General features: G+C 34.8%; 1 protein-coding gene and 1 long non-coding RNA gene across 2 annotated transcripts in view; one reads left to right on the top strand and one right to left on the bottom strand.

The window, feature by feature from the left end:
• The first annotated feature begins 5,073 nt into the window (after positions 1–5,073).
• Positions 5,074–27,284, top strand: part of LOC121415361 (deleted in malignant brain tumors 1 protein-like) — a 40,534-nt gene continuing 18,323 nt past the window's right edge. The window contains exons 1-11 of the mRNA XM_041608544.1: positions 5,074–5,259; positions 8,578–8,646; positions 9,304–9,424; positions 14,837–15,041; positions 17,897–18,081; positions 18,307–18,474; positions 18,646–19,064; positions 19,230–19,365; positions 19,915–20,052; positions 21,842–21,883; positions 26,609–26,751. Coding sequence (XP_041464478.1) covers positions 9,334–9,424; positions 14,837–15,041; positions 17,897–18,081; positions 18,307–18,474; positions 18,646–19,064; positions 19,230–19,365; positions 19,915–20,052; positions 21,842–21,883; positions 26,609–26,751 — 1,527 coding nt within the window. The 5' untranslated portion in view covers positions 5,074–5,259; positions 8,578–8,646; positions 9,304–9,333. The remainder of the gene's footprint in view (positions 5,260–8,577; positions 8,647–9,303; positions 9,425–14,836; positions 15,042–17,896; positions 18,082–18,306; positions 18,475–18,645; positions 19,065–19,229; positions 19,366–19,914; positions 20,053–21,841; positions 21,884–26,608; positions 26,752–27,284) is intronic.
• On the bottom strand, positions 12,489–13,718 carry LOC121415362. Its single transcript, XR_005970003.1, has 2 exons — positions 12,996–13,718; positions 12,489–12,548 (listed from the first exon to the last, which is right to left on the bottom strand). It is a non-coding gene; the product is annotated as an uncharacterized LOC121415362 (long non-coding RNA).

A 27,284-nucleotide genomic window follows, 5' to 3' on the forward strand; every position in this document is an offset into this window, starting at 1 on the left:
ATCATATCTACATGATCCGGGAGAAAAAAATAACATTAAACACTTCCTCAATTGTAAATACGGCAACCTAACATGAGCATGATTATAATAAAAATGTTAGTTGTAAATTGGAAATAATTATGAATCAGTCATAAAACCGAATTGCATCATTCATTCAGGGCGTGTTGACGTCATCGCGACGCGATTACACACTGTGATTTATGTTGTGCATCGTACTTTTTTTCAAAGGTGAGGACTGAAAAGGGAAACGAAAGACATGTTGCTATTAAAAAGAAATTGAATGAGAGAGCGGGAAAGCTAATTAATTCCCCACCTTACCTTGTATATCCCACTTCTCTCTTCATGATTACATGCAGTACTGAAAGGGAAAACATTAGGTTGTAATATCAGCAACTGGATACGATGCGACCGCAAGTATATTTAGAAGTCTTTTTTTTAGTAGGGTGGCTCCATCAGTAATTGATATACTGTTGTCCTTGGAACAAAAATACAAACATATAACAAATATGGGTAAAAAAATTGTATAATGTAAGTTGAAAAGAAAAAAAACTGTAAAGGAAAGAACAACACAAGGGGCCAGTTTATAAATTAAGACTATTATAACGCCAAAATAAAATACTAAAGGATTCAGAATGGGCATTTCTTTAAAAAATTAGGTAGATTGTTCCAAATGAATGCACAAGCAAAAGAAAATATTTTGTTTGCCCATTTCTGTTCGAACTCTGGGTAAAATCAAACCTGTGCTTTGTGCACTACGAGTTCGAATACTATGTACAGTTTCAGGTATAGATGCATGGGATTCATTTTCATAATTTCTATCAATCTATCAATAATTGTAAGAGAAAGAGAGGAACAGGGAAATAAAGGGGACAAATTGCAAGAAGTGATAAAAAGAAAGAAAGGGATGTCAACATGTTCGAAAATCGTTTTCAAACTCAAGATACAAATCATGATCAATACTCGTTTGTATAATACAGTACAGTGACACATTAATTACAATCGAGGGTAGAGAAATATTGACCTATATTTTTTTCTCACTTTTTCGGAATCACTATCTGATGTCTTTGCCATCTTTGATCACAGTTACTTAACTGTCACTAATTTTGTTTGAGTAATTTATAAGAATTCAAACAAACGAATATCTAACTGCCTCGTTTTCTTTCATGACCCTTTTTTATGACTACAAACTTTGACTACCTTTATGGTCTAAAAAAACGGAGGATATCCAGTGATCAGTCATATTTGTCCTTTAGAATTAATTTTCAGTTAAAATCATGTAATATATTTCATATATTTTTATATATATTTCATAAATGTGGAGCGTTATATGGCCCAGTGGATTAGTCTTCGAACTTTGAAACAGAGGATCGTGGGTTCGAATCCCAGCCATGCCGTAATTTCCTTCAGCAACAAATTTATCCACATTGTGCTGCTCTCGACACAGGTAAGGAAATGGGTACCTGGCAGGAATTTAGTCTTTGAAGTGCCATCGCGCTGTAAAAGGCTGCGGGGCTAAAGACAGGGTAATGATATCCAATTGAGCGCATAGGGACGCATTTGGCGGTGATATATATATATATATATATATAAGCATGTTGGTATTTTTTATCATATAAATTGCTACATAATTATCAGCGTGATGCTATATAACAGAAGAATGTCATTGTGGTGTCATTGTAAAATGGTTCAGACAATATTTGGCTGTTGAATATGTCTCGACTATGCTTGTTAAGATTGAACCATATGGGTTTCACACGGGTTTCACAACATAAGCAAGCTGTTGATGTTTTAATTTAATCATAAAGCATTATAGATACCAGTATCTATTTATATTTCGACATCATACGCCTACCACGCCCACGCTCTAGAGGAAAATATGGATTTTTTTCTCCATTTGTTCATTTCGTTTTATTCGTTCATTTTATTTGTCTTCATAATTTTTATTGTATTTGTAGGTATGTAATCATTGACAGCAGCATATAGACCAAACGTTGTACAATGACTTCATCAGATTAAAAAAAAGTTAATTTTTGTTTAAACTCTTAACAGTACCCTCTCTATATCTACTTTCAGTGTAATGTATGTGCGTTTTCATGGTTCATTTTTGCGTGCCAAGTATACTTTGATTTTCTTTCTAATTAAGTAGAATAAAGTTTCGGTTAAAGTGGTTGATTTTTTTCCAGGAATTAGAAAAGCGTTGTATCACTATCATTTGATGTCTGGTGCACTCTTAGGCTTGATTTTATAGATTCATAATTATGATAATTAATGAAACTCCAATATCAAATTAACTATTAAACCATATCATATACCTTTTGTGTTTTGGAACTCGATACATCATCTAATCAATTGAAAAATAATAATACCGTTTTCAGTTTCAGTTTTATTTTTTCTCATTTCCAACAAAACAGTAGACAAAAATCCATCACAAATACAGTTATAACAATTGAAATGTAATAAAGAAACATGTAACATAATATATATATTTTTTTATCTAAATTATATTTTGAAACTTAATATAGATCATGAAATATTTGTGGCTGAAAATAACATACTGGAAATTGAGAGGTCCACTGTGAAGCTGTGCTTGTAAATCGTGGACCCCTCAAATTAAAATTATTCATTAATACTAAAATTACATAATTAAAATAATGATAGTGGCCAAAAGAGGGGAAGAAAAATGTTAAATAAACAATAACATAATGCATGAAATGAGTAATTTACGAAGAATAAGGAGGAGAGACGATGAGGAGAATATATCTGCATGTGGGCTAAAATAAGAAAATGTTTTACAGGTGATGTATGACGAGTATGAAGTAAACGCGCAGAGGAAACGGATCGAAGTTTATGCCTGGTTTAGAAGTGGTGACGATTTCTTCGGATACCAACAATAATAACAATGTCAGTAATAATAGAGATAATGATAATGATATTGATAATCACAATAATAATAGTAATCATGATACTAATAACCAAAAACAGGGAACAATCTAAGTACAGCAAGGAGAGCCAGGTTTTATACGTAGCCAATAAAAATGTCTCAAGTTTTCTTTTGAAGACTGCGAGTGAAGGGGAGTTTTTCAAATCCATCGAGCAAAGTATTCCAAAGTTTAGGACCTTCAAAAATGAATGTATTTTGTGGCGAAAGTGTTTTAGTAAAGGTAAATGTAATTCTTCAGACTGTCTAGTGTGAAATTTATGAATAGTTTGATTCTTTATAAACATGTCATGAAAAACTAAGGGAAAAATTTTGATTTTTGAAAACTCCTTGGGTTTCGTTGTTTAACAAATTTTATGGTATTGAATTGATATCATTCAAAGAGGTTACCTTGACGACATCCCCTGAACTTCACTGAAACACTTTTAAGGGAGGATCATAAAAGGTTAATTACCAAAATACAGCAAAATTACAATAAACAACGAAAAACCAATAACACAAGAACGTGCATCAGCAAACATCTTTGCAATGTTTGAATTCGATAGAGTATGTCGAATGCACAATGAATTTAGGGCGAGTTTGTTCCAAAACAGACTTTGCTTTTTTTTTTGTCATGTTTTTATGCAATGTCATCCATGAAAAATGAATTTTGATTTTACATACTGGAGAACATGGATTAAAAAAAACACAGAACACTGGGGATCTTGTCACAACACCATGGCAACCAGTCTGTGGCGTAATGAGCCAAGATTATTGAGGGGGCATATGGCGTATCGTGATTTTTTTTTAAAGATGAGTGAACGAAGCGAGCCAGCAAAAATTACCCAAATCCAATTTTGTGATAAATTTTGACAGAATATTTTGAAAAATATATTTCGCCCTTTTCTCTTTCCTTTCCTTTAATTTCTTTTTTCTTGGTCGTGATTTTTTTTTTTTTGGGGGGGGGGGGGAAGCGACCCCAAGGTCCCCATCTGTACGCCACCTAGTCCTCCTCTTACCATGCACTATTGGTATGGGTCTACCGTACGATGGTCAAGTGCCTTTATGGAGCCCCTTGCTTGGACTTCTGTGAATGATATCAATTCAAGACCATAAAGTTTGTTAAACAACGTTACCCACGGAGTTTTCAAAAATCAAAATCAATACATCCGTTTCACTCCCCCTCTCAACTCCTTCTGACGGCAACAGGGGGTCATCTTAGTACCCTTTCTTCGATTTGTCGCTAGTTGATGGTTCGACTCTGGTGCGATGCCATTCACCTGGTTAATCTCAACTATTGTTGATTAACAAGTCAACCCACCAAAGTAAATCCCCAATATACAAAGGACCCTTTCGATATCATCTTCGATCCTGCTTCGATCATGCCCAATGACTTGCTCCTAATTTTACCCTGGGATCGGCGCGCCGTCCCATAACAACAATGTTTACAAATTAATTGGGTTCCTTTTTACAATGGGGTGAATAGAATAGTTCGAATAGTTAATCACAATACACCAATTGTTACAGACGCATTTATTTATCTGTTGAACACGTCTTCCCTATTGATGTAATGCGGGATGTAATGAAGGGGTGGGGGGTATCCCTTGCCTGTATACCTGATTGCAGCAGTCACCCATGACCATCCCTTGACCCAAGAGGATCGAGGAGTGGGTAAAATTTGTTCCAGGTTCATGCACAGTCCAACAAATCCGAATCCAAGCCGAATGATCGTAAGTCATTGCAAATAACATATTAGGCGGGGGGGGGGGGGACGTGCCCCCCCTAAATTTGAGGTGGGGGGACGTTGGTTGGTCCCCCCTAAATTTTTTTTTGAGAACTTTTTTTTTTGCTTGTCAATTTTGTTTTCTGCGTCCCCCAAAATTCACGTGGACCCCCCTGAAAAGTTTGTGGTTCCCCCCTAAAATTTAGGTTGATGACCTTTTTTTTTTGCTTGTCAAAATTTTCTTGTTGATCCACTCCTAAAATTTAGGTTGATAACTTTTCTTTTTTTTACTTGTCAAATTTTTACCTGCGTCCATCCCAAAATTTCAGGTGGACCTCCCCTAAATTTGTTTGCTTCCGCCGCCAATGGCAAATAACCTCATAGCTTTGATTGGCCCGCGTTTGTGTCGCGATCGTGCCTGTAGCATTACGTAACATGAAAGGCCCTTGATGATCATTCGAGGGTTCCTTTTACATGGTGTAACACCTGCACTAAATGTGATGCGTGCTGCAGATCGCTGTGAGCAGTGACAGGCATATATGGGACACCCAATCTTGATTTCTACCTCCAAGTTTAAATCTGGAAGTCATCGTGATATTTTGTCGGTATTGGAAGGAAGGTAGGTATGAGATTAACGTAATACATCTAAGTCATGTTCATATAAGATGATTTATCGATTTGGCGTTAGCTTCAGTTTTAGGCAAGTAATGAAAATAAAAAAAATGAACGACTATTTTCAGTGGAAATGAACTTTCGCTTTAGAATTGGTAGATGATAGGTCTTCTTATACAGACATTAATTAGTTTATTATATGTAATTATCTTGAGGTACTTATAGAAGCATGGGTGTATAAGGAAGTTTATTGCTTCATTTTTTTATCGACCTTTAAAGGAAAAAAACATTTTCATTTGATTATTCAAAACATTTCTCATGTTTTTCGAGTTTTCTTTTAATATCTGTACATTGGATCATGTTTCACCTGTTTGGTTAATATATTTATTTTTGAAATAAAAAGTATGCAGTTTATACGTGCAGATAACACCTGTCATTAGGGTAGCTTTCATATTTTTTTTTCGCATTTTCTTCAGTTCTCTGCATGATACAACTGAAAGTATTCAATTTTGCTGTGTTTAATCTAATCGACTATTTTTGCTTTGCTCCCCATACTTCTCTTAAATTTCCATTTCTATGCCATTGTCACACTTGTTTCTATATCTCGGACATTGCCATTACCATTCCAACTCCATGCAGCTCAAAATGTTTGATTGATTGATTGCATTTATTCTCTTTTCATTCCAAAATTTAACAAAAGTTACAATGTATAGCAGAACACACAAAAATTATACAGAAATGAAAAAAGGGAACCCACTGGAAAGCGAAGCGGCTTGTTATAGTATGGGTTCCCTGCGCTGCAATAAATAGTTAATCAAAGTATATCTTTGATCAATGTTTCTAATGTCTCATTTTTATTTATATCCAGAACATTTCCCTTCACTCATGTTATCCTATATAATAATTTTTCACCTTTTTTTGCACTCTTGGTTCTTCCGCCTTTTCGCCTTCTTCTATTCCCTCTTTCTCTATTGTTTAGATTGATCATGTGACACTGTTTGTGAATATACAGGTACTTGAACATAATGTTTAAAACCAATGCCAAGTGAGTTATGGATTTCAGGCCAATGGATCAGAGCATCACTGGACTTCTTCTTTCGACATCTTTATTTTGAATTATTCAGTTCAGCCGCAATTACGTTTTTCATAATTATTATTAATTTGGCGATTTCTATAGCTGTTTAATTTGATTTGAGTTTGCTTGTTTATGGATGATTTTTGTGAGGTTTATCTACGAGCATTCGGCCACCCTGCATTACTATTTTAATTAACTTGATCTTTGTGTCAACCATTGTTGAAAACTAGAGATGGATGATTATATAAAGACCAGTAAAAGTCAATCCAGGTGAAACAGAAATCACTATAGAACAGAGTATAGTGCTTATATATAGCCCCCAAAACAAACCCGCATGATATACCCGGAGAATCTCTTTACTACCGCTCTTCCACGAAAAACGCATTTTGTCATGCTTATCTTTCATATATCTACATAATAACTCTATATGATTTGTTAGAAATATCAATGACAGCGCTCCAGTAAATAATCATTGAAATAGTGCATAATTCTATTTTCAGTGAAAAAAGGTGATAACCCTCTCAAGGCATTCATGCTTTTTTTGGACTTGGACGTCGTGTGGTTTATAAAAAGAGAACTGGTCAAGTATTTTGTCCCCATTGTCGTAACAAGTGATTTACTTTTCACAAATATGTGTGATGAAAGAAAATGGAACTGATACTCTCTCTTGATACAAAGATTTTTTTCATAGCCTATGAAAAAAAAAGGAAAATAAAAGCTGTAGAAATATATACAGCATAAAACATAAGATAAACAGAAAAAGAAGCACTAATTCTGAAAGCAAAAACATACATTGTGTTCGACCCCCCAAAAAAAAACAACAAGAAAGGTAGCATGATTATGTTATTACATTTATAGATAAATGAGATATAGATTAGATTTATGTATTTCCGTTCAAACAAATCCAATAATCCAAATAACAGCGTAAATACATGTTCAAAATATTATATACTCAATATAATACATACAGTTCTATAAAATTTCATTAAAAATATTTCAAAACAAACATTTCATAACAAATATTCTATAACATTTCATAATAAAAAAAACTTTGGTGAATGGGGCTTGGATAACATTATATATAGCGCACTGCAATAATAATTGTTCATATCTTTATCGCTTTAATCGTGCTTTAGTTGTCAAAGTATTCGATCTTGAATTTATTTACTTTTGATGGTCTGTAGCGAAACCATCATTTGATTTATGTGCAGCTCTAGTAGTGAAAAAGGTCAGATGCACTTTCTGATTTCGTCAAGGGATTTATATTCTACATGTATTTCAACATACTTATATACGGAAGTCTCCAAGAAATTTATTCTAATTATTTCTATGGATTCCTCATCCTGTTACCGTCACGTCCAAAAGAAAAAATAAAGAGAGAATCTGAATTTTTATGCCCAGCCTGGTTGACCTACTCAAACATCGTCTGAGTAGAACTTTCCAGACCATGTCGAATAATATTGCACAGCGCAATAATTTATTTCATGCGAATAAACATAGGGACACATTCAGAAATAAACAATAACACTTGCTGAAAAGTTTGCTGACCCCAACGAAATACCATGGCCTCTCGCCAGACAAGCTTGAACAAGGGACTGCAAAATGCTTAGTGTGTAGTACGTGCAGTAGTACCGTACGAAGCAATCTAGCCCCATCGTGAGAATTTAATTGTTGCATCAGACGTTCTTGAATGGGGAAGAGCGATGGAACATTCATTATAGAAATAGGGGTAATAAAGGAATATTTTAACCGGTCCCAAAAGCAAAATAAGGCTGGATAGATAATAAAGAGGATTGGCATTAATTTATATACCCTTTTTCAAATACAAATAATCGTGAATAGGTGATGCATGTTGTATATTCACAGCCGATTACGAAAATCATATTTCCCCTTTCACAATAGACGCGTCCAGCGTAGGCGGAGCGAATGCAAATGAGCCGGTTTCTCTACGACGTTCGCTAACCCAGTCAATGGAATGGGTGTAAATAATAACAAATGATAGTACGCACTATACTACTACAAATTTCGCCGGTGAAATTCCGCCGGTTCTCGTGGTGCTTCAAAACAAAACATTTCGATCACGCCGAGAAGACGTATTGATTTGGTATCCACGTTGCTCTAAATCTCTCTGATTTTCTCACAGACTACTATCAATTTCTCTTCTGTCCATATTTTTTTAATATAAAAAAGTTGTTTTAGGGGATATTAGATTGTCGACAGATTGTTCTTTTATTAATCCCGTTTATATAGAGAAGACAAGAGCGGACAAGATACGGATAACATTTCCAGTGCCTTGCCGAGTGACAGAATACGTTACAGGTAAGAATAAAATTTATTCGCATTTATTGTAAAGTTTGTTTAGGAAATGTTGCTACAGTTTATAATCAGTTAATAAAAATCATGAATGCTGTTAGATTATGGACAAAGTTCTCATAAAGCATGTTGTTAGGCGATTCGTAGAACATCTGGAGTCGACCGACGTAGGCTTATTATATGTTTTGACGTTCATTTTAATCACATTCTATTTTATTAATTGTTTTTCTCTATTTTTTCTATCTATTTCTCTATGTGTTTTTTTCTTCTTCTCTTTTTAGGGGAGAAGGGGTGGGGGCGAGTAGGGCCTTCAACTTACTGATGTATTTGGAATTATATAGGTCTAGCCCAAATGTTTGAATTGGAAAATTTAGATCGAAAATTAGAAGTGTGAACAGAAAAGCAAATAAAGGAAACGTTCCTCTCAATATATAGAGACCTAATATATTATTTCATTGTCATTAAGTTTCGCAAATCAATTTATCATAATTTATGGCCTCATTCATCACCGAGATAATTTCCCAACCATTTCCCAACACTTGGGGACCATCAATTATAATGTTCTATTTCAAAATTGTGATACAATCCAAATTACAATATGAAAAAAATTATATAAGATAAAAATTATTATAACAATGATATTTATTTTCTGTTTTGTTTCAGTGGCTTGAAGCGTGGAGGAGTGCTTTTAACATGGCGTTGCTATTTCATAGGGCAAGTTTTGTAACAAGAATACTAATAATAATTGGGATTGTAGGAGAATTCGAGATGACACTATGTGCTGGTAAGTTTTTCTTCATTATAAGAATTAATATATAATTATGTGAACGCCAAAAAATCCCAGTCAAACCATTATCTTGAGATAACTCGTCGTCACCGACCAAAAACATCGAGACAAAAAAAAACACATTCGATGCTAAAAAAAATATAATTGTATCCTGTGCGGATACGGACAAATAAATTGACCAAATAATATTCTACTACGCAGGGGAAGCACAGAATTATGCCTTTCATATTGGAATTCACATCCTTAAGTTTATTAAAAGCCACGTGGTTTGCATCCTGGTTTTGTGAAGTTGGCGCGGAAACTTACCCCCCCCCCCCTCCGGACGTTGCCATGCCTCTGCTTTGGCTTGACTTTCAAGATGAGAAGGTCGTTTTTGTATACAAACAATCGAACTGCCACACACAAGCGTGTCGTCTGCATTTTCCACGAAGGTATTTCGCGCGCGAAGCGAGCTTGGCGCGTAAATAAATGCATCAAAACGAAACTTAGCTCGAGATGCACGGCAGCGCCAAATATGTCTATGTGGTCGTCCCCTGTCGTGCAAGCGACTGAATAGCAAATACATACCATCCGGAAAATGCTTTGTTAATCGAAACCACAAGTATGTCTAGCTGTCTGTACCGCCTGAGAATGCACGACTACAATGGGATAGTTGCATCATGTTCGATTTTACCTTAGAGCATGCTTCGAATCAAATAGTTCGGTCAATACATCGATCATTTACAATCCCCGATGACCGCTTGTTCCCCCCTTTTCATTGATTATTTGAGATTTTGGAACGATAAATTTTTGTGGAAACAGACAATTATATTATATTTCACTTAGATGAGTTTTGATGAGTGCCGGGGTTGATAGGCCTATACAATGGGTTATGATATCTTATTGTCAACTCAGTAGAATATTCGCGCCATTTCTGCATGCGAATAAAAAAGAGAAGCGATTTTCAGATAAACTCACAATATTTTAGCCAAGGTAATAAAAGTCCCCCTTAATATAAGTAGATTGGGATTGTATCGGGAAATAAGGTAATTATAACTGATGATAATATTCATTCTATCATCATAATAAAATCGGCTTTGGAAAATATGATAAACTGAATCTGAGTATTTGTTTCAAACTCATGACCCAATGCTGATTACTTGTAGTATATCTTTTCTTTTTATTCCACCATGACATTAAATCAGAACGGCGGTTGCCATGGGTACTACGGATTTACGGATTTAAGAGCTTGTATGGAAAGCAAAAATATCACAAGTTCTCGGAAAACGTTATTTCTCGAACTTACGTATGGTTCACTGTTTCAGTAATGATAGAGAGGGAGAGAGGGGAGGGGGTGGGTCTAGGTAGAAAATAAATGTTTGTTATATATGGAGCTATAGGGGGAGAGACGGACAGAGAAAAATAGGAAAAAAATAAAGAGACATAGATAGAGAGGGGAGGGAGAGAATGACGAAGGCAAGTAGATGAGAAAGGGTTAAGAAATTATGTTCTCTCGAATCGAGTGCATTTTCTAAAACCGAGGGTCAAATAAAGGATTTTCATTATTTTCAAATGTTTTATACCCAATTGCATGTATACAAACTGAATTGCTTCAATGTTGTGCTATTTGAAATTAGAAATAATTCATAATGGTACGTAAAATATTGAGAAAAAAAAGAAAAGAAAAGAAAAGTAATCATTGGATATATTAATAAAGTATACAGTGCACTTTCCCTGGTTGGTAACACTTGATTTTATGATGTAAATGGTGTACATCTAATTTGAAGGGAGTCGGCCAAGATATGGGACTCTCGGAAGAGATGGGGGGGGGGGGGTGGCATACAATCTTTAATGGTGAACAGAGTGACGGGGTATGGGTTGTCTACGCAACGTCATCACATTTGCATGTGCGTCATCGGTCCTGCATCATTCTAAAGCTAGAGGGAGAGAGAGAGGGATAGAGAAATACAATTGCATTATGCGAGCTATGAATGTGCCAAAGGAAATGTAGCCTTGTGAAGACATTGGAATAGTATCTTTTTTCTGTTGATTGGAAACATAATCAAACATATTCAAACATTGTCACTTCATCCTTATATCTGGTGCAATTTAGGGTGTGGTCGTTCAGAATTAAAGTAAATGCAAGTGCATACTCTCGGGCAAGTGGTAAAGCACTTTAAAGTGAATCTTGATAGTATTTTCCCTCATCCAACCTAGACAGCACCGTTTGATATAAAACACAACATTACTAGGCCCAATTTGTCTGACATAAAACAAGCGCGTCTTGCCATTACCCCCATCAAACGGTAAATAAAACATATGCTGACGATTTCTCGTCGCCCACGTTCTATCATGGGTAGATGTAGACATAGTAGATGAGGCCATACTATGTACGTCTGATGGACGAGGATGTTTCGAGGATGTGATGTGAATGATGAGGTGAGTGGGAGAGAGAAGGAAGAAGAATGACCGGGGTGTGTATGTATGTGTGTGTGTGTTTGAGAGAACTGGATAGATAGATAGATAATAATATAGAGAGGGAGAAAAAAGAGAGAAAGAGAGAATGGGAGATAAAAATGGCTATACAGTTATGTAAAATTTTTTCTGAAATAGTCATACAAATATGACCATTATCCATCACTCCCACGCATCGTTGGTTGTTACTGGGGTAAAACACTATGTTGTATAACGGGCGTCTGATTTACCAAATGAATATTGTAGAATTTAGATTCATATCATTTTCTTTCAAATCTAATTTAAAAAAGCAATGTCTACTCTTCCTATGGTGTTATGAATTTGGCTTCTGTGGAAGATATTGACCATAATTGATACGTTACATTGTTCCTTTTTTTAAAAATGAAGTATTGATATAGCATATCAATATCATTTTTGACTATAATAAGCTTACGTGGTGGCTGACGTAGGCACGATTCTCTGAAAATGTCCCCTTGGAATCCATTATCAAAATCCCTTAGCAACGCTTGCAACTTGTGTCTAGTTTCAGACGATATCAAAGAAACTTCAAAACATGAAGAGTGAACAGAGGATTACATAAAACATTATTAATCCCTTATTCAATTCAATATATAAAGGATACATTCGCCCAATTTTAGACTACGGAGTACCGGTTTACAATGGTAACCTATGCAATAATTTTGAATTACCTTATTATAAATATGTTGATGATTTGACTATTGTTGAAAGCCGTAAAGTTTCATCTCAGTCTAATATACAAAATGCAATCAACGACTTGCATCAATGGTCTTTGAAAAATCACATGACCTTAAACCCATCTAAATGTTTTTCTATGGTTATAACATTTATGAAAAATTATGTTGAAGAAAGTCAATTTTTCATTGGAAATAATAATTTAAATTTTGTTCACGAAGCAAAAATACTAGGTATTCTCATACAATCTAATCTTAAGTGGGATAGCCAGGTATCAGATCTTATAAAAAGATGTAATAGAAAATTGTACATGCTTCGTTGCCTTAAAAAGTATAGACTACCTTTGGATGACCTTATTTTAATATATAAAGGATACATTCGCCCAATTTTAGACTACGGAGTACCGGTTTACAATGGTAACCTATCTAAAAGCCATGTACTTGCCTTGGAAAATATCCAGAAACGTGCTTGCAAGATAATGCTTGGATTCCAGTATGAAGACTATGCTAACGCATTGGAAACGTGCAATATTTCTTCGTTAGAGGCAAGACGTAAACAGTTATGTTTTGACTTTGCCAGTTCTCTTGCCAAACATCCACAATTTACAAATAGTTTACCTCTTAGGCAGCAATGTAATTATGTTTTAAGATCACAATTGAAATATCAACAATATAAATGCAAAACTAAACGTTTCCAATGTAGTTCTCTTCCATACTTTGTTAATCTTTTAAATAACATGTAATCAATCTAATTTTGTTTTACTTTGTATTTTGACGATTCCACAGTTCAATTACATCGTTTGTTATCATGTTACCTTTTTACTATGTTAATATATTGAACGTTTTTATAGTTTATTTTTTATTCAAATCTCACTGCAATTTTCTTACTGTATACCATCTGCGATAGGATATGGTGTGTACATGTCAAGATGTGATGAACGTGATCTAATCTTTTCTCCTCTTTTCCTCCTTCTGGTTTCTCCTCCTTTTTCTGTCTCCTCTCTTTTCCATTCTCTCCATTTATTCCCTTACACCTTCACAACTTCCATTTACATTTTTCTAGTTTCCTTCTTTCTTTTCGCTCACCTACCACTGCATTCTTTTTTCTCCACTGACTTTTTTTCTTCTCTAAGATCACATAGTATACATAACAGGTTCGTGTATCATTTTAAGAGAATATTACGATACTTTGTATGAGAACTTTGTATGTAACTTGCATGTTTGTAAAATTGATCACAATTCGGCCTTTGGCTGCGATGATCTTTTAATAAACCATTTTATCTATCTATCTATCTATCTATCATTGTGTCATCTGTATAGTGCTGGAGTGAAGATGGTGCCTTAGCATAAAGTTGTCAGCTCACGGAGTACATTGCCATTATTTTTTCATGCCATTACAGCTCCCCGAGAAAAGGAAGTTTTATCATCACAATCATAATAATGATAATAAAAGTGATAAACAGCTCTTGTATATCGCATACATAGAGATGTATATCTCTATGAGCGCATATCACATTATCATTATACGTCTCTATCGCTTCCAATTACTTAGATATGATTATGATAAACATAGAAAATCATCGAACAAAATACGTGATTCCGTTTTCTTTTTTTTATTCACCATTCCTTTTGTAAAATGAAAATGTTGCTTCATTTCAGCATTATATTGATTTAATTATTAATGAAGTCCTACATTATGGAAACATCGCAAAGAAAACCTTTTTATATTCACATGATGTGCGTCACCAACTTGTAATTACAGCTCATGAGAGAATTTAGGAGTAGATAGAGAGGGAAGAAGAGGGGGGGGGGAGAAAGAGATAATGGAAAAGAGAGGGGGAAGAAAGGAATATATATATATATATGTATAGAGAGAGAAAGTTGGATTGTGGGAATATGCAAATGAAATGCTTGCTGTTAACCTGACGATCATCTTGTCTGGAATTGGGCTTATGAGTTCGACCCATCTTATACATGTATTTCATCAATTAACATCGAATTATGCTGATAATAATCAATTTCTTACCAACACAGATAAAAAATGAGAAAACATTTTTTTTAAATTTCACTTGACAATTTTTTTAATATTCATGTTTTTATTCAAAAATCGTATAATACATTTAAATTGACAACTTTTGACCAATCATACACTAGGATTATAACATGGATGTAAAACACTTTAACAGATCGATCGACATAGCACTGCCAAACCTAGGTAGTAATAATAATAACTGATTCTTTTGTATGGTTTTTGATGATACAGTTACAAGAAGAGGTGCTTCATCACACTGCCCGGACGAGAAACCATACATGGAATCTGGACAGTGTACCCCGGACTGCAGTCCAGGATTGTACGGTGATGATGTCACAAGAAGGTGTGAAACTTGTGTCCCTTCTTGCAAGACGTGTCTTGGAAGTGCAGACAGGTGCACAAGTTGTCCTGACCCATTTTATTTGCTGGGGAACAAGTAAGTGATGAAGAAATATTAAGCTAAAAAATCACATTATTGAAGTAGAACACTACATCACTTCTGGGAGAACACAATGTGCATATCAATTTGAGGAATATGGATTGATATAGTATTTTGCCTTCCATTTCTTGTATTTTTATAAAATGATTAGTTTAATGGTCATGGTAATTAAATTACAATGATGTACTGTCTAAACTGTTAACATTGAGTTTGCATTTCTATAAATAAGATACAACAGCGAAGTTCACATTAATACCACTGTAGGTAGGGCATGTAGGTGATTTTGTATCTGCTTTGAGAGGCATGTAAACCCTGAACCTTATAGACGTATTAATGATGAAGAGGAGAAAGATACCGTAGATGGTGGTGTGAGTGGTTATTCTGAAGATAAGTAGGACGATGATTGTGTTGATGATGATGACGATGATGATGATGACGACGATGATGATGGTGACGAGGATGATAATGGTGACGATTAAGATGATGACGACGACGATGATGATGATGATGATGAAATTGATGACGATGATGATGGTGATGATGATAATAATGTTAATGGTGATGGTATGATAGTGATCTTAATGGTAAAGGTGAAAACGAAAAAAGAAATTAATAATAAAGTCAGAGGGAGGGAAGAGGAAGAGAGATAGAGAAGTTGCAACGGGTGTATATACTAGTAGGTTATAAATCGAGATGTACTTTTTTCATAAACTCGAATGTTGAGCAGTAATCAGAAAGTCAAGCAAAACTAGCCAGTTGATATATTCTATGAAAGAGTGAGGAAATTAAGTTGATTTACATAACTTTTAATCACGTTTTTGACCTAGAAATATAGAAACCGTCCTTGAACCCCCAAGTCTTTGTAAATCCCTATTGTGGAAGAGCTGTTATTTACCCCCAAACTTCCGTTGTATATGATGTCCCGCAGCGTGTGTTCGTTTTAGATTATATCTACACCATGCAACAAATGACCTATTTATTACACGAAGTAGGCTTGGACTATTCTATTTTGTAATAAAAATATCCTCCCAGGGTTTTGACCGCTGGGTGCACTTGATCTACCAGAGGGTGCGAAGTTTCTTTTATGAACGCTGCTTAATCCAGACTGGATTCTGGATGAAAGAAATTCGGTCAAATTCTTTTCAGCCATCTTGGTGTGAAAATATTTCCCCCAATCCTTTAAGAGCCTTCACCTAATGGATTGATTGGATATTTGGTCGTATACGACAGTAAAAAAGGAATAAAGATAATAGGGAAATGTCAACAGTTTATGATGTGAACCCGGGATGTGAAATTTGTCTCACATAATAGACTTGTAATAAAATAACAATCGGTTGCTTGATTTTAAAAAGGGTAACCATTTTCCATTTTGTATCATTACCATCATCCATGCATTTTTGTCTCGCTTGCATAGCAGATCGAGACTATAGGCGCCGCTTTTCCAACGACGGCGGCGCGACGACGGCGACGTCGTCAGAATTGAAAATTTAACCAAGGTTAAGTTTTTGAAATGTCATAACTTAGAAAGTATATGAACCTAGTTCATGAAACTTAAACATAAGGATAATCAAGTATTACTGAACATTCTGCCGAGAGTTTCAGACCACATGACCAAGGTCAAAGGTCATTTAGGGTCAATGAACTTAGACCATGTTGGAGGAATCAAAATCGAAATATTAACCAAGGTTAAGTTTTTGAAATGTTGTCATAACTTCAAAAGTATGTAGACCTAGTTTATAAAACTTAGACATAAGGGTAATAGTGTATCACTGAAGATCCTGTGCGAATTTCAGGTCACATGACTAAGGCCAAAGGTCACTTAGGGTCAACGAACTTTGACCATGTTTTTTTTTGGGAATTGTCATAACTTTAAAAGTTTTATGGATCTAGTTCATGAAACTTGGACAAAACAGTAACCATGTATCCCTAAATATCCTGTGTGTATTTCAGGAACTTGGCCAAGATCATAGGTCATTTAAAGGGTAAAATGAACTCTGGCCGTGTTGGGAATATGTGTTGAATTGGCATCATAACTTAGAAAGTTTATGGATCTAGCTCACGAATTATGGGTAATTATTGTTTTGCACAGTATGTCTTAAGTATGAATTATTATTTTGCACATTTTAGGTCACATGATCATGGTCAAAGGTCATTTTGGGTCAATGGATATATTTTATTATCATATTAGTGTTTTCTTCTCTGAAGATCTTTTTATTAGCCGTATTCAAAGGCAGCACTGCTGCTATATCGAATTGTGTAATGCAGGCGAGATTGTTTATAATTGCGGCAAATATTTATGTCGTCTTTGTCTTTATTTGCGTTCCCTGCATGAGTGGCATTGTTTCTAGCGAAGGAAATATGAATTCAATTATCTGAGAAATGTTATTTTTGTCTTGAGGAAAAGTTTATTTGCGATTTAGAGACGTCAACGTTCTGAAAATCGTTGACTGCGTTCCTCTGTTAATTTAGATTGATGTTGCTTTATATCGTCGCTCATCGATCCGTCTATCTGTGGTTTACATGGGAAAAAAATATTTGATAGCCAAATCCCAAATAAGAAACGATAATGTTAGAAGCAAGAAAAAAATATCACATTTTACAACAGCTTTGCCAATTCAGTGGCGAAATGAGTAAAAATGTTTAAGGGGTCCAGAAAGTGGCGTATATCGGGCGAAATCTATGAAAAGCTTCCTGCGAGCGAGCAAAACTTTCGACACTCTTTTATTACAAAACTTAATTTTTGTGAGATAGATTTGACATAATATTCAGAAAATGATATATTTCGATATATTTCACAATAATAATGACCTGGAATCCTTACATATTTCACCACTAATCCATCCCTATTTCAGATGTGAAGAGAGCTGTGGTACTCTGCTCTCCCGAGGTCCAGCGCGTGGTCGAATTCGATTGACCGGTGGTCGTAACGATTTCGAAGGTTTGGTCCAAATCCTGCACGACGGCGTCTTTGGAACTGTCTGTGATGATGAGTGGAATATGAATGCAGCGAGGGTGATTTGTCGAGAGCTCCAACTTGGTATGTCCATAAATAATCACCAATTATTATACTGTTCGATTTGAGCGGGAGAGGGGTGCACTGGGCGGCCCATATTTTCGTGTACACATCTCAAACAGATGTCAGCGGTTTATAGGAGGAGGAAGAGGAATGTGGCATGTATCATTTTTGTCTCATATGTTCACACTGAATATCATTCTTATCTAGTCCAGTTATGATTGTTATAATTTTATATTGCTCATTCAGGTGATGCTATAGAAGCTGTTAATGCTGCTGATGCTGGTTTCACCCCTGTTTCTCTTCGCACTCCAATCTTGCTGGATGGCATCACTTGTCGCGGTGATGAGAGCAGCATCCAATCTTGCAGTCATGGCAACTGGTATACCAGCGGATGCGGTCATTTTGAAGATGCAGGTAATCATGATGCATTTAATTTCGTTCATTTTCATAATATTTTGCATTTATTCTTATTGAAAAGATCATCCATCTTTATAAAAATGCTTCCTTTATTTTTCACTGACAAATTACTACTCTTACTATTCTGATAATCGTTTCTATTTCTTTTTTTATAAATTATTTTTGTAGGAGTTCGTTGCTCTGGTCCAGATGTTTCCCGTCTTTGTGTGAGCGAATGCGGTGATGGTTTCTACCAGGTACCTAGTACATCGGAATGTCAACTTTGTGACGTCACTTGTAAAACATGCTCGGAGCGCTCCGACAGGTGTATGACCTGCGACGCGCCACGCTTTCTCCGCTCCGACCAATGTCTGGAGGACTGTGGATTTGGCTTCTATGGCGATATTCGAACGCGCACCTGTCAGCCGTGCAGCCCATACTGCAAGAACTGCATGGATGGGGATACGAATGACGTATGCTCCAGCTGTTTGGACGGTACTTTTCTACAGAACGGAAGGTGCGTGACGACTTGTACGGAGCCGCTGCTTTCCAAGCATTTGCCGATCAGAATTGTGGATGGAACGACGCCTTTTGAAGGAAGAGTTGAGGTAAGTTGCAATGCTGATTATTTCAGCAATATGCATTTTCATTTTAAACGTCATTCAAGTTAAAAAACCCACTCATTTCATGGATATGGCCGTAGCAGACATGACAATTTGTAATAACAGTCCCATTCGTTGCAAATCATGTTTGTTTTTCTTTTCCAATGCCAGGTTTACGTCAATGGAGATTGGGGAACGGTATGTGATGACGATTTTGATATTCATGATGCAGAAGTTGTCTGCAGGCAACTTGGTTTTGGAGAGGCTGTGGCTGCAGTTAGAGCTCCAGGATTTGGACCAGGCCAAGGTATGTTGATTTCTCTTTATTTTGTAATCTCAATCATCAGACCTGAGGCTATTTTTTTTTAGCTGAGCAGTTAATGATTCTTTCCAATTGATTAATCATTAATGAACTTAAATAATTTAAGTTTGATATGGCAAATTAGAAGAGATCTATTTCCTTTTTAGTGTTTTGACTAACAGGCAATTTGTGCACATGATTTTCGAAGAATATATTTTTGTTGTAATTTTATACTTATCTCATTTCTTCCATGTAAGTATGGTTTTTTATTTAACCATTTGACCATGAGATGAAGTGTAGGTATTATAAAACCAAATTTATGTACAATTTTACTGATAAATATTTAAATGAAAGTATGGCATTGTTGTAGATTTATAGAGCATCCCAAAAGCTGAAAACACTAGCAATTAAATTGCAATCCAAAATACATGAATTGTGATATTGTTTAGTTGTTTTTACATTTTGATTAATATATCAAGGTGTATGGTAGATTTTTTCATATTACTTGCTGGGCCAAGTGCATTAGCATTCGATTATTTCTTATATTGGAATTAGGTAAAATCTTGATGTCTGACTTAAGATGCAATGGTACAGAGGATGAATTGGTAAACTGTGTTCAAAGTCCCTTCAGTCAAAACAATTGCTACCACCACGAAGATGCAGGCGTCGAGTGCTCCGGGTCATTATCTATTGGTGAGTACAGAAAGAGATTATTCAATATTTCATTCGTTTGTTAGATGATGGAGAAGGTAATGTGGTAATGCATGGATGATAAAGATGGAGGTGATAATGGAGGTTGGAATGATGGAAACGGTGTTGATGAAGATGGGGATGGCCGATGGTACATGTAGTGGTGGTCAGGTTAAGGACGTTTGTGGATATGACGATTATGGTTGTGATGGTGATGATTAGGATAGTGGTGGTGGTGATGATGATAGTGGTGGTACTCGTATCCATGATGAGGATGGAGGTGGTTGAGGAGGTTACAATTATGGTGGTGATTAGGATGGTCGTGATGGTGGGGATGTTGATGATGACTATGACGATGATTGTGTTTGTGGTGAAGATATTTTATGTTGTTGATGGTAAAAAAATGTGATAAGGATGGTGATGAGTGTCGTCGTGATGGAGAAGGAGTTGGTAAATGGTGATTATTTTGATAGTGATTGTGGTGGTGGTTGTGATAATATGGTGATGATGCTAGTGATGCTAATGTGACGGTGATTTCACACAGAACTATAGCCATTGATGCACACGTATGTAGCTCATGTGCAATCCAATTTCTGTATTCAAAGTATGATATCCCTATGTTTACAATATGTGTGCATAATAGATCTGCATGCACAGATAACGGTAATGGTTAATGAGTGGATAGTGATCATAAAGGTTGTGGCAATGATGATTTAGTATATTAAAAGGTTAATGCTCTTGGTGTCATTCATGATAATAGTGATTGTTTCTGGGTATGACGAGATGACGAAAATGATGATCTGACAATGATGATGATCTTGACTCTTTCCATTTGCATGACACTAATTTAAAAGTCATTTTATTTGGTGTGTAAATTGATCCATATTTGACATCTTTGTGGTGATTGAAATTCTTTGTATAATTATTCCGAGTATTGATTTCAGTTGTTATGGAATGGATTTCAATCGGGAGTTTTGCTTATTTGAATATACCTTTTGTCGCCTTGTTGCTGATTTTCTTCTGTTCGATTAATCCTGGGTTTATGCGATGCACATGATTTCTAATCAATTTCCAATGTTTGCATGGATAAAAAATGAACACAATATCGATGTGCTTCACTAACAAGGGGTTGGCAAGGAATTTACATGTAACCTTGTAAAATTTGAAGTCCATCATCGAGAAGCTGAAGCTTGATCCCTCGGCCTAAAGTTGAAAATATCCCAATATTTGCCTTTGCTTCATGACATTTTCGGGGCTGATACAAATTCATTACCACTCTGTACCTATTTTTTTCTTGATAATGTGGAAATGAAAGTACTGATTGAATACATTTGATATTAGTATGATTGAACAAGCTTTGCATATCCCCTGCATCCTGCCTCAGCATTCAGTGGTGTAGTACAGCTGAGACATTGATAAAATGTTCAAAACCATTTAGTGTTCTATTTACTTAATGAAGCCAGTTGATCTGAGGATCATAGATTTGGCTCAGGCTGTACAATAATAGAGAAAATCATTTTAAATTCTATATTTTTCTAATGTTTTCCCCATATTTCTTTGGTTTCAAAATACCCCATCTATAAATGTTGAATAACTTGATAGAGCATTTTGCAGTCATTACTTTACTAAGTTCACTTTCCCGAAACCAACATTCCATGGTCCTTAGATTATGATATTAAACTGTTAAACATGTGAGGTGCCAAATTCATTTGAACTCCCAATGCTTAAAGGTGTCTATTATTTCCATAAAATTATCTGTGTGCTTTTGAAACCCTTGCCTGTTCTCGTGCAGTTTTAAATTATGGCTCTTCTACAAGAACTATTGTTCACCCTGGTAAGTCTGCATGAGTTTCCTTCCATTTTCAATTTCTCGCACATCCTCCTCTGCTTGTTACTCTTTTGCTTCATTTAACACATATGGTCCTCGGGCATGCATTTGGGCATCTTTTTTTTTTTAAATGTAATTTGCACTATTCTATGCCTGTCTCATTTTTGCATATTGTTGCATACATATGGGGGAAATGATTTTTTTCTTTATAACTTTTATCAACTGCATCATTTGATTTCATTTTCATTGCACCATAAATTTTGCATTTATTTATTTATTTTATTGAATGATTTTTTTTTCTGGGGGGGAAGGATTAAGGTATCATTGGTAGCAGTTTAATGAAGGTAACGTTCAGAGAAGGAGTATCAGCAGCAGCAGCAGCAGCAATAGTAGTTGTAGTAGTAGGTCTAGTAATGATAACAATATCATTTTTATTTGATAAAAACATTATTATTTTCATTGTTGTCATTGTTATTATTATTATTGTTATTATGATTATTATCGTTAAATTATCATTATTATTATCAGTAGTAGTAGAAATAGAACTTAGTAGTATTAGTTCAGCAAGAATAATTGTGCTTATGGTAATAGTTATTTTTAAAGTTATTTTAGTATTTACCTACAACTGTAGGTTTTTGAATAGAAGTAGTGATAGTACAAATGAACAAATACAAGAATAACATCAATAATAACAACAATGATAAGGTATGTAAGGTAACTCCCTCGCCAAATTTTAATTAACCCAGAAATAAACTAAGATACTTTTATAATGATGGTAGGTCAGCCATGATAGCAACTGTTTAGGACTCTGCTCATGGTCTAGTGGAGCAGAAAGTTAGAAAGGGTGAGATCTTTTATCAAACAGATCAGACAGCTTAAATATAGATTTTTTTTAATCCTTTGTATATATTCTTCTTGGGCCCAGTGATAGATTTCTAAAAGCAAGTTTTGACATTTACAAATCACTTTTTAGAAACCCAGTGAAATATTTACTGCAGAACTTTGATTTTTTGTGGTTAGATTTGTGGAGTATCTGAATGTTTTTTTTTGTCTGTGACCTGGGCTTGTCAGGAATGCAATCACAAGATGAATATTTAAAATGCCTTCACATTCATTGTTTCTTTCCATATGCATGCACAGCTTGGCAGTATTCCAAAGTAATGCCGCCCCTCTTCAGGGTTGTATTAAAACCTGAAAAGGTTCTGGTATGCGTTCTATAGCGATCCAAATAGTGGGCATACCAGTATATATTACATTTTTCTTCACCTCAAAATAAACATCCCTGCCACCAGAGCAAGTAATGAGAGTAATGATAAAAAAAAATGTGTTGAAACTGCAACAAAGCAATATCCTGAAACTTCCTGAATTCTTATGCGAAAGATTGATTTCTGTGTGGCATGGTTTGGAAAGGGGACTTCCCGTAAAATGTTCCTCTTGACCTCTTCCATATTTTAAGTTTAATTGCATTTTCTGCAATCAAAATGATGAAACCCAGTATATTAATTGGAAGCATCTAAAAGCCAAAAGACTTTCATATTGCTCTTCAAAAGTGTATGAAATTTGATTCAAAATCTTACTTTGAATTTATAAAATATTCCCAATAATATTTTGAATTCTAGTAAATTGCAAATAAAACATACAATTATAAAGATTTTCATTTCTTCTGTCTACTTTTGTAGTAAAACTATTTAATATTTACTTGCTACCTTGACATCATTGGTCATAACAAAAACTTGCCAAGGAAATGCAGTATGCTGGAGAACACTTTTCAATGGTTTAAAATGAGGAAGTGGATAAAAAGGGCTTTTGTGTTGCTTCACAGGAGGTCCATGTAGACCCAGACAGAATGGAGGGGTGGAAACACAAGACCATTTATTGTTTACAAAGCATTCCAAGATGTGTGAGAACTCGCCCTAATGGTTCAGCCATTAGCTTGTGGCTGGCGGGAAAAGCGTTCTTTGTATAGAAAGCTCCATCCAGTCTCCAATTCAAATACCTCAGTTACCGCACGGTCTTTGTGGGTTCATCATCTAGAACTGGTTTCGCAGAAATGTGAAATTAGGACCGGGTGGAGTATATATTAGCGTAGATAGTATACACAATGAAACACAAAAGGATTGCACACTACCCATATTCAGCAAACTGTTTAAATATGCCGAGATCTATATATTATTGCATTGTTATTTTTTGTGATTTATGCACTACCATTCACCAAATTGTGAATAGACCTATTTTTGAAATGGTGTGGTATTGTGAGGGTTTTGTATTACCTATTTCTTGGAAATAATAGATCAATTATTATTGTTGAATCAATGATTTATTATTAGTGTTCCTTTAAAGGAGCATATAGATACAATTCATTTTACATGTAGTATAAAATCATGACAATTGTCATTGTTTATATAGCTTATTTACGTTTTATATTTGTTTGGTTTTGTTCCACACTCACTCTGAAAAATTGCAAACTCATGCACGTTTTCTGCAAAAAAAAAGCTGCTTAGTCATATATTCAAACAGGAAATGAAAAACTTCTTAACACCACTTCTTTTATTGGTTAGTACTAATGATTGAGATGTTATTTACTTAAGAAAAGCTTTAAAAAGTTTCAAATCTCAAGGAATCTTCATCAACCACTTTCACTTTAGCAGGATGTCCTTTCATTTGAGGGTTCTAAACGATAAAATGTGGTTAACCCAAAATGTAAGTGTAGAATATTGTGTCTTTAGGCAAAAAGAGTTTATACTTTCAATACTTAATTGAAATGCATTCTAAGAGGCCCAGGCAAATGCTTGGAAACTAATAAGGAAACTATACTGTTTATTTTTATGAGAAATTGACAGTAATACATTCATACATACACTGTACCATTTTATGCACTTTAAATATGTCATCATACGCTCCTTTAACATTAGAATTACATTGAGGCCTAATTGTAGAAAATAGGGGCACTAATATGAGTCAGCCTGGTATTTTTTTTTCCAGTCAAATTATCATTTCACTATTCAGACTTTTTCCTCCCCATTTGCATGCAAGCATATTCTAAACTGTCTTCTGTTACTCCTCAAGATCTCTTTAGAAGAAAAAAAAGAAGAGTAATCACTATTGCAGGAGCATGATGTAGTATCGCCATCAGGGTGCGTTTTTCTTTTCTGTTTTCTTGTCTGTGAAAGAGAGAAAAAAAATGGAAGGTTCACTCGCAGTTCAATTTTGAGCACACACTCATGCACCAGTGAAATTCACCTTGTAATAATGTGATGACTATTCGGGAGGGAGAGAGCAGTATGTCTGCAGTATAGTAGTGAAGTACTGTTTGTATACAAACCACCCATTCAGTTTCACACCGGGCTATTCCATTCATAATGAGGGGGCCCGTGCTATTGGATGATGAAACACCCGTCACAGACACACCTTAAACTCTATGCACGGAAACCACGTTTTGTGCAGACAATATACAAAATAGCTACTAAAAAAGAACAATCACAGAAAATGCTTCAATCATTCATTGTTTGATTAGTTTTCTTTCAATAACTCCTTTTAATCAAATATTTTTTCACATCATGTAAAGTGTCTTTGAACTTTAATCAGACTTCTTTAGGCTTTATTTTTATATCTGACTGAGGATTAATTTTTCATTGACTCAATAAAAAGTGAGAAATGAAAGTTTGATATTGTGCTGCTTTAATTTCTGCAAAACTTTACTATTACTTCTCTTCTATCTTAGATGAGTGTGTAAATTATTTCCTGTGATGCGAGTATGTCTTATTTCTTGTCTATAATCATTTCCAGGCAAAGGCAATTGTAAATTTGTTAAGTCATGTAGTGACTTTGTTTTAATATGCATCAAATTCTCATTCAGTTATTTGATTTTTGTTTGTTTCTCCAGAGAGAAAAAAAATGATAGATAATAAAGGATAGATTAATGTACTTAATTTCGATCTTGTGTTTTGCTGATATCAGTGCAAATTTGGGGTGTGGTATCCTAATTAAATCTGTTTAATGCTCATCACATCAGGGCTTTGTATGCTCTGGAAAAAGTGCTTTATAAATCATATTATTATTATTGTTATAAGACTATCTATCATTTGAGCTGGTAATTTGAGAGAAACAATTTTCTCAACCTAGTGTCAGGCTTGCTCAAAACTACCATTAGAATCAGATATTTAAAATTTTCAATGATAATAATAGTGATAATGTAGATAATAATAATAATAATGATGCTACTACTACTACTACTACTACTACTGATAATAACAATAATAATGATAACGATAATAATAATGAATAATCATAATACTAATAATATTAATAATAATAATAATGATGATAATAATAATGATAATAATAATAATGATGATAATAATAATGATTATAAGAGTAATGTGATTTATAAAGTCCAATTTGAAGAGTGCCGAAGAAGAGAGAATGAAGAAGTAAAACGAAAGGATTTTAGAAGATTTCTAAGCACAGATACAAGTTTTTGAGAAGAGAAATTTCCATTTTATATTTGTATCCAAAACTAAGAATAACAAAAATTCAATTTCTCACATGTCACAAATAGAAAACTTCAGTAAGAGTATGGGAGGTTTGGTTACATTTCAGTCATATACTTCAACATATACTTTGTAAGTAATGTCATATGGTAAGGTATTGGAATTATAAAATGAATTTTGTCACTAATTAACAAAAATGCAGATTCAAGTGATTTTGTTTTCTTTCATTTCACGTCAACAGGAGCAACAGGTGCGTGTAAAGAGAGCTGCGAAGTGGGATATTACGCCATCGGCCCACAATGCCTTGCATGTGACGCTGACTGTCTAGAGTGTGTGGGTGCACCAAACCAATGTACAGCTTGTAAAGCACCCTCTTTCCTTCAGGTAAACGGAAAATTTATGAAAAGTGTAAAATTCTCTATCCAGTGTTCAAAATGCACAATATACTACTTTTTTTTAAAAAGGATAATCTGCTCCACTATTTAAGAGTAAAATATTTAGGTAAAGTGTGCATTCTGTTTTTAAAGAATGGCCTATTTTTTCTTGTATTTCTATTGAAAATGTCATTTTCATATGAAAACATATATTTTTACACATTAGATTTATTACTAAATTTTAAGAATAATTTTGCTAAATCAAATGTCACGTCATTTATGCATACTACTCAAATGCAGAGTTGTAGACTCTTAGCACTATTAACAAAGGACATTGTAAGATTGAGCTCTTCTTGACCTTTTAAAGCTGAATAAATTGCACAGAGTAAAATGCCCTTCACCGTTATTAATCAATGAACCAGCTGATGTCATATTGGGTTGCAGACAGATCAATGCAACCATATGCTAATTTCCATCAAATTAAGACTTTCCCTTTCAAATGGATGATTCTGGTGCAGGCTGCAGTTGAAAGTGTGATTCGTG

This window comes from Lytechinus variegatus, chromosome 5 (assembly GCF_018143015.1).
Source record: "Lytechinus variegatus isolate NC3 chromosome 5, Lvar_3.0, whole genome shotgun sequence".
Taxonomy (NCBI): domain Eukaryota; kingdom Metazoa; phylum Echinodermata; class Echinoidea; order Temnopleuroida; family Toxopneustidae; genus Lytechinus; species Lytechinus variegatus.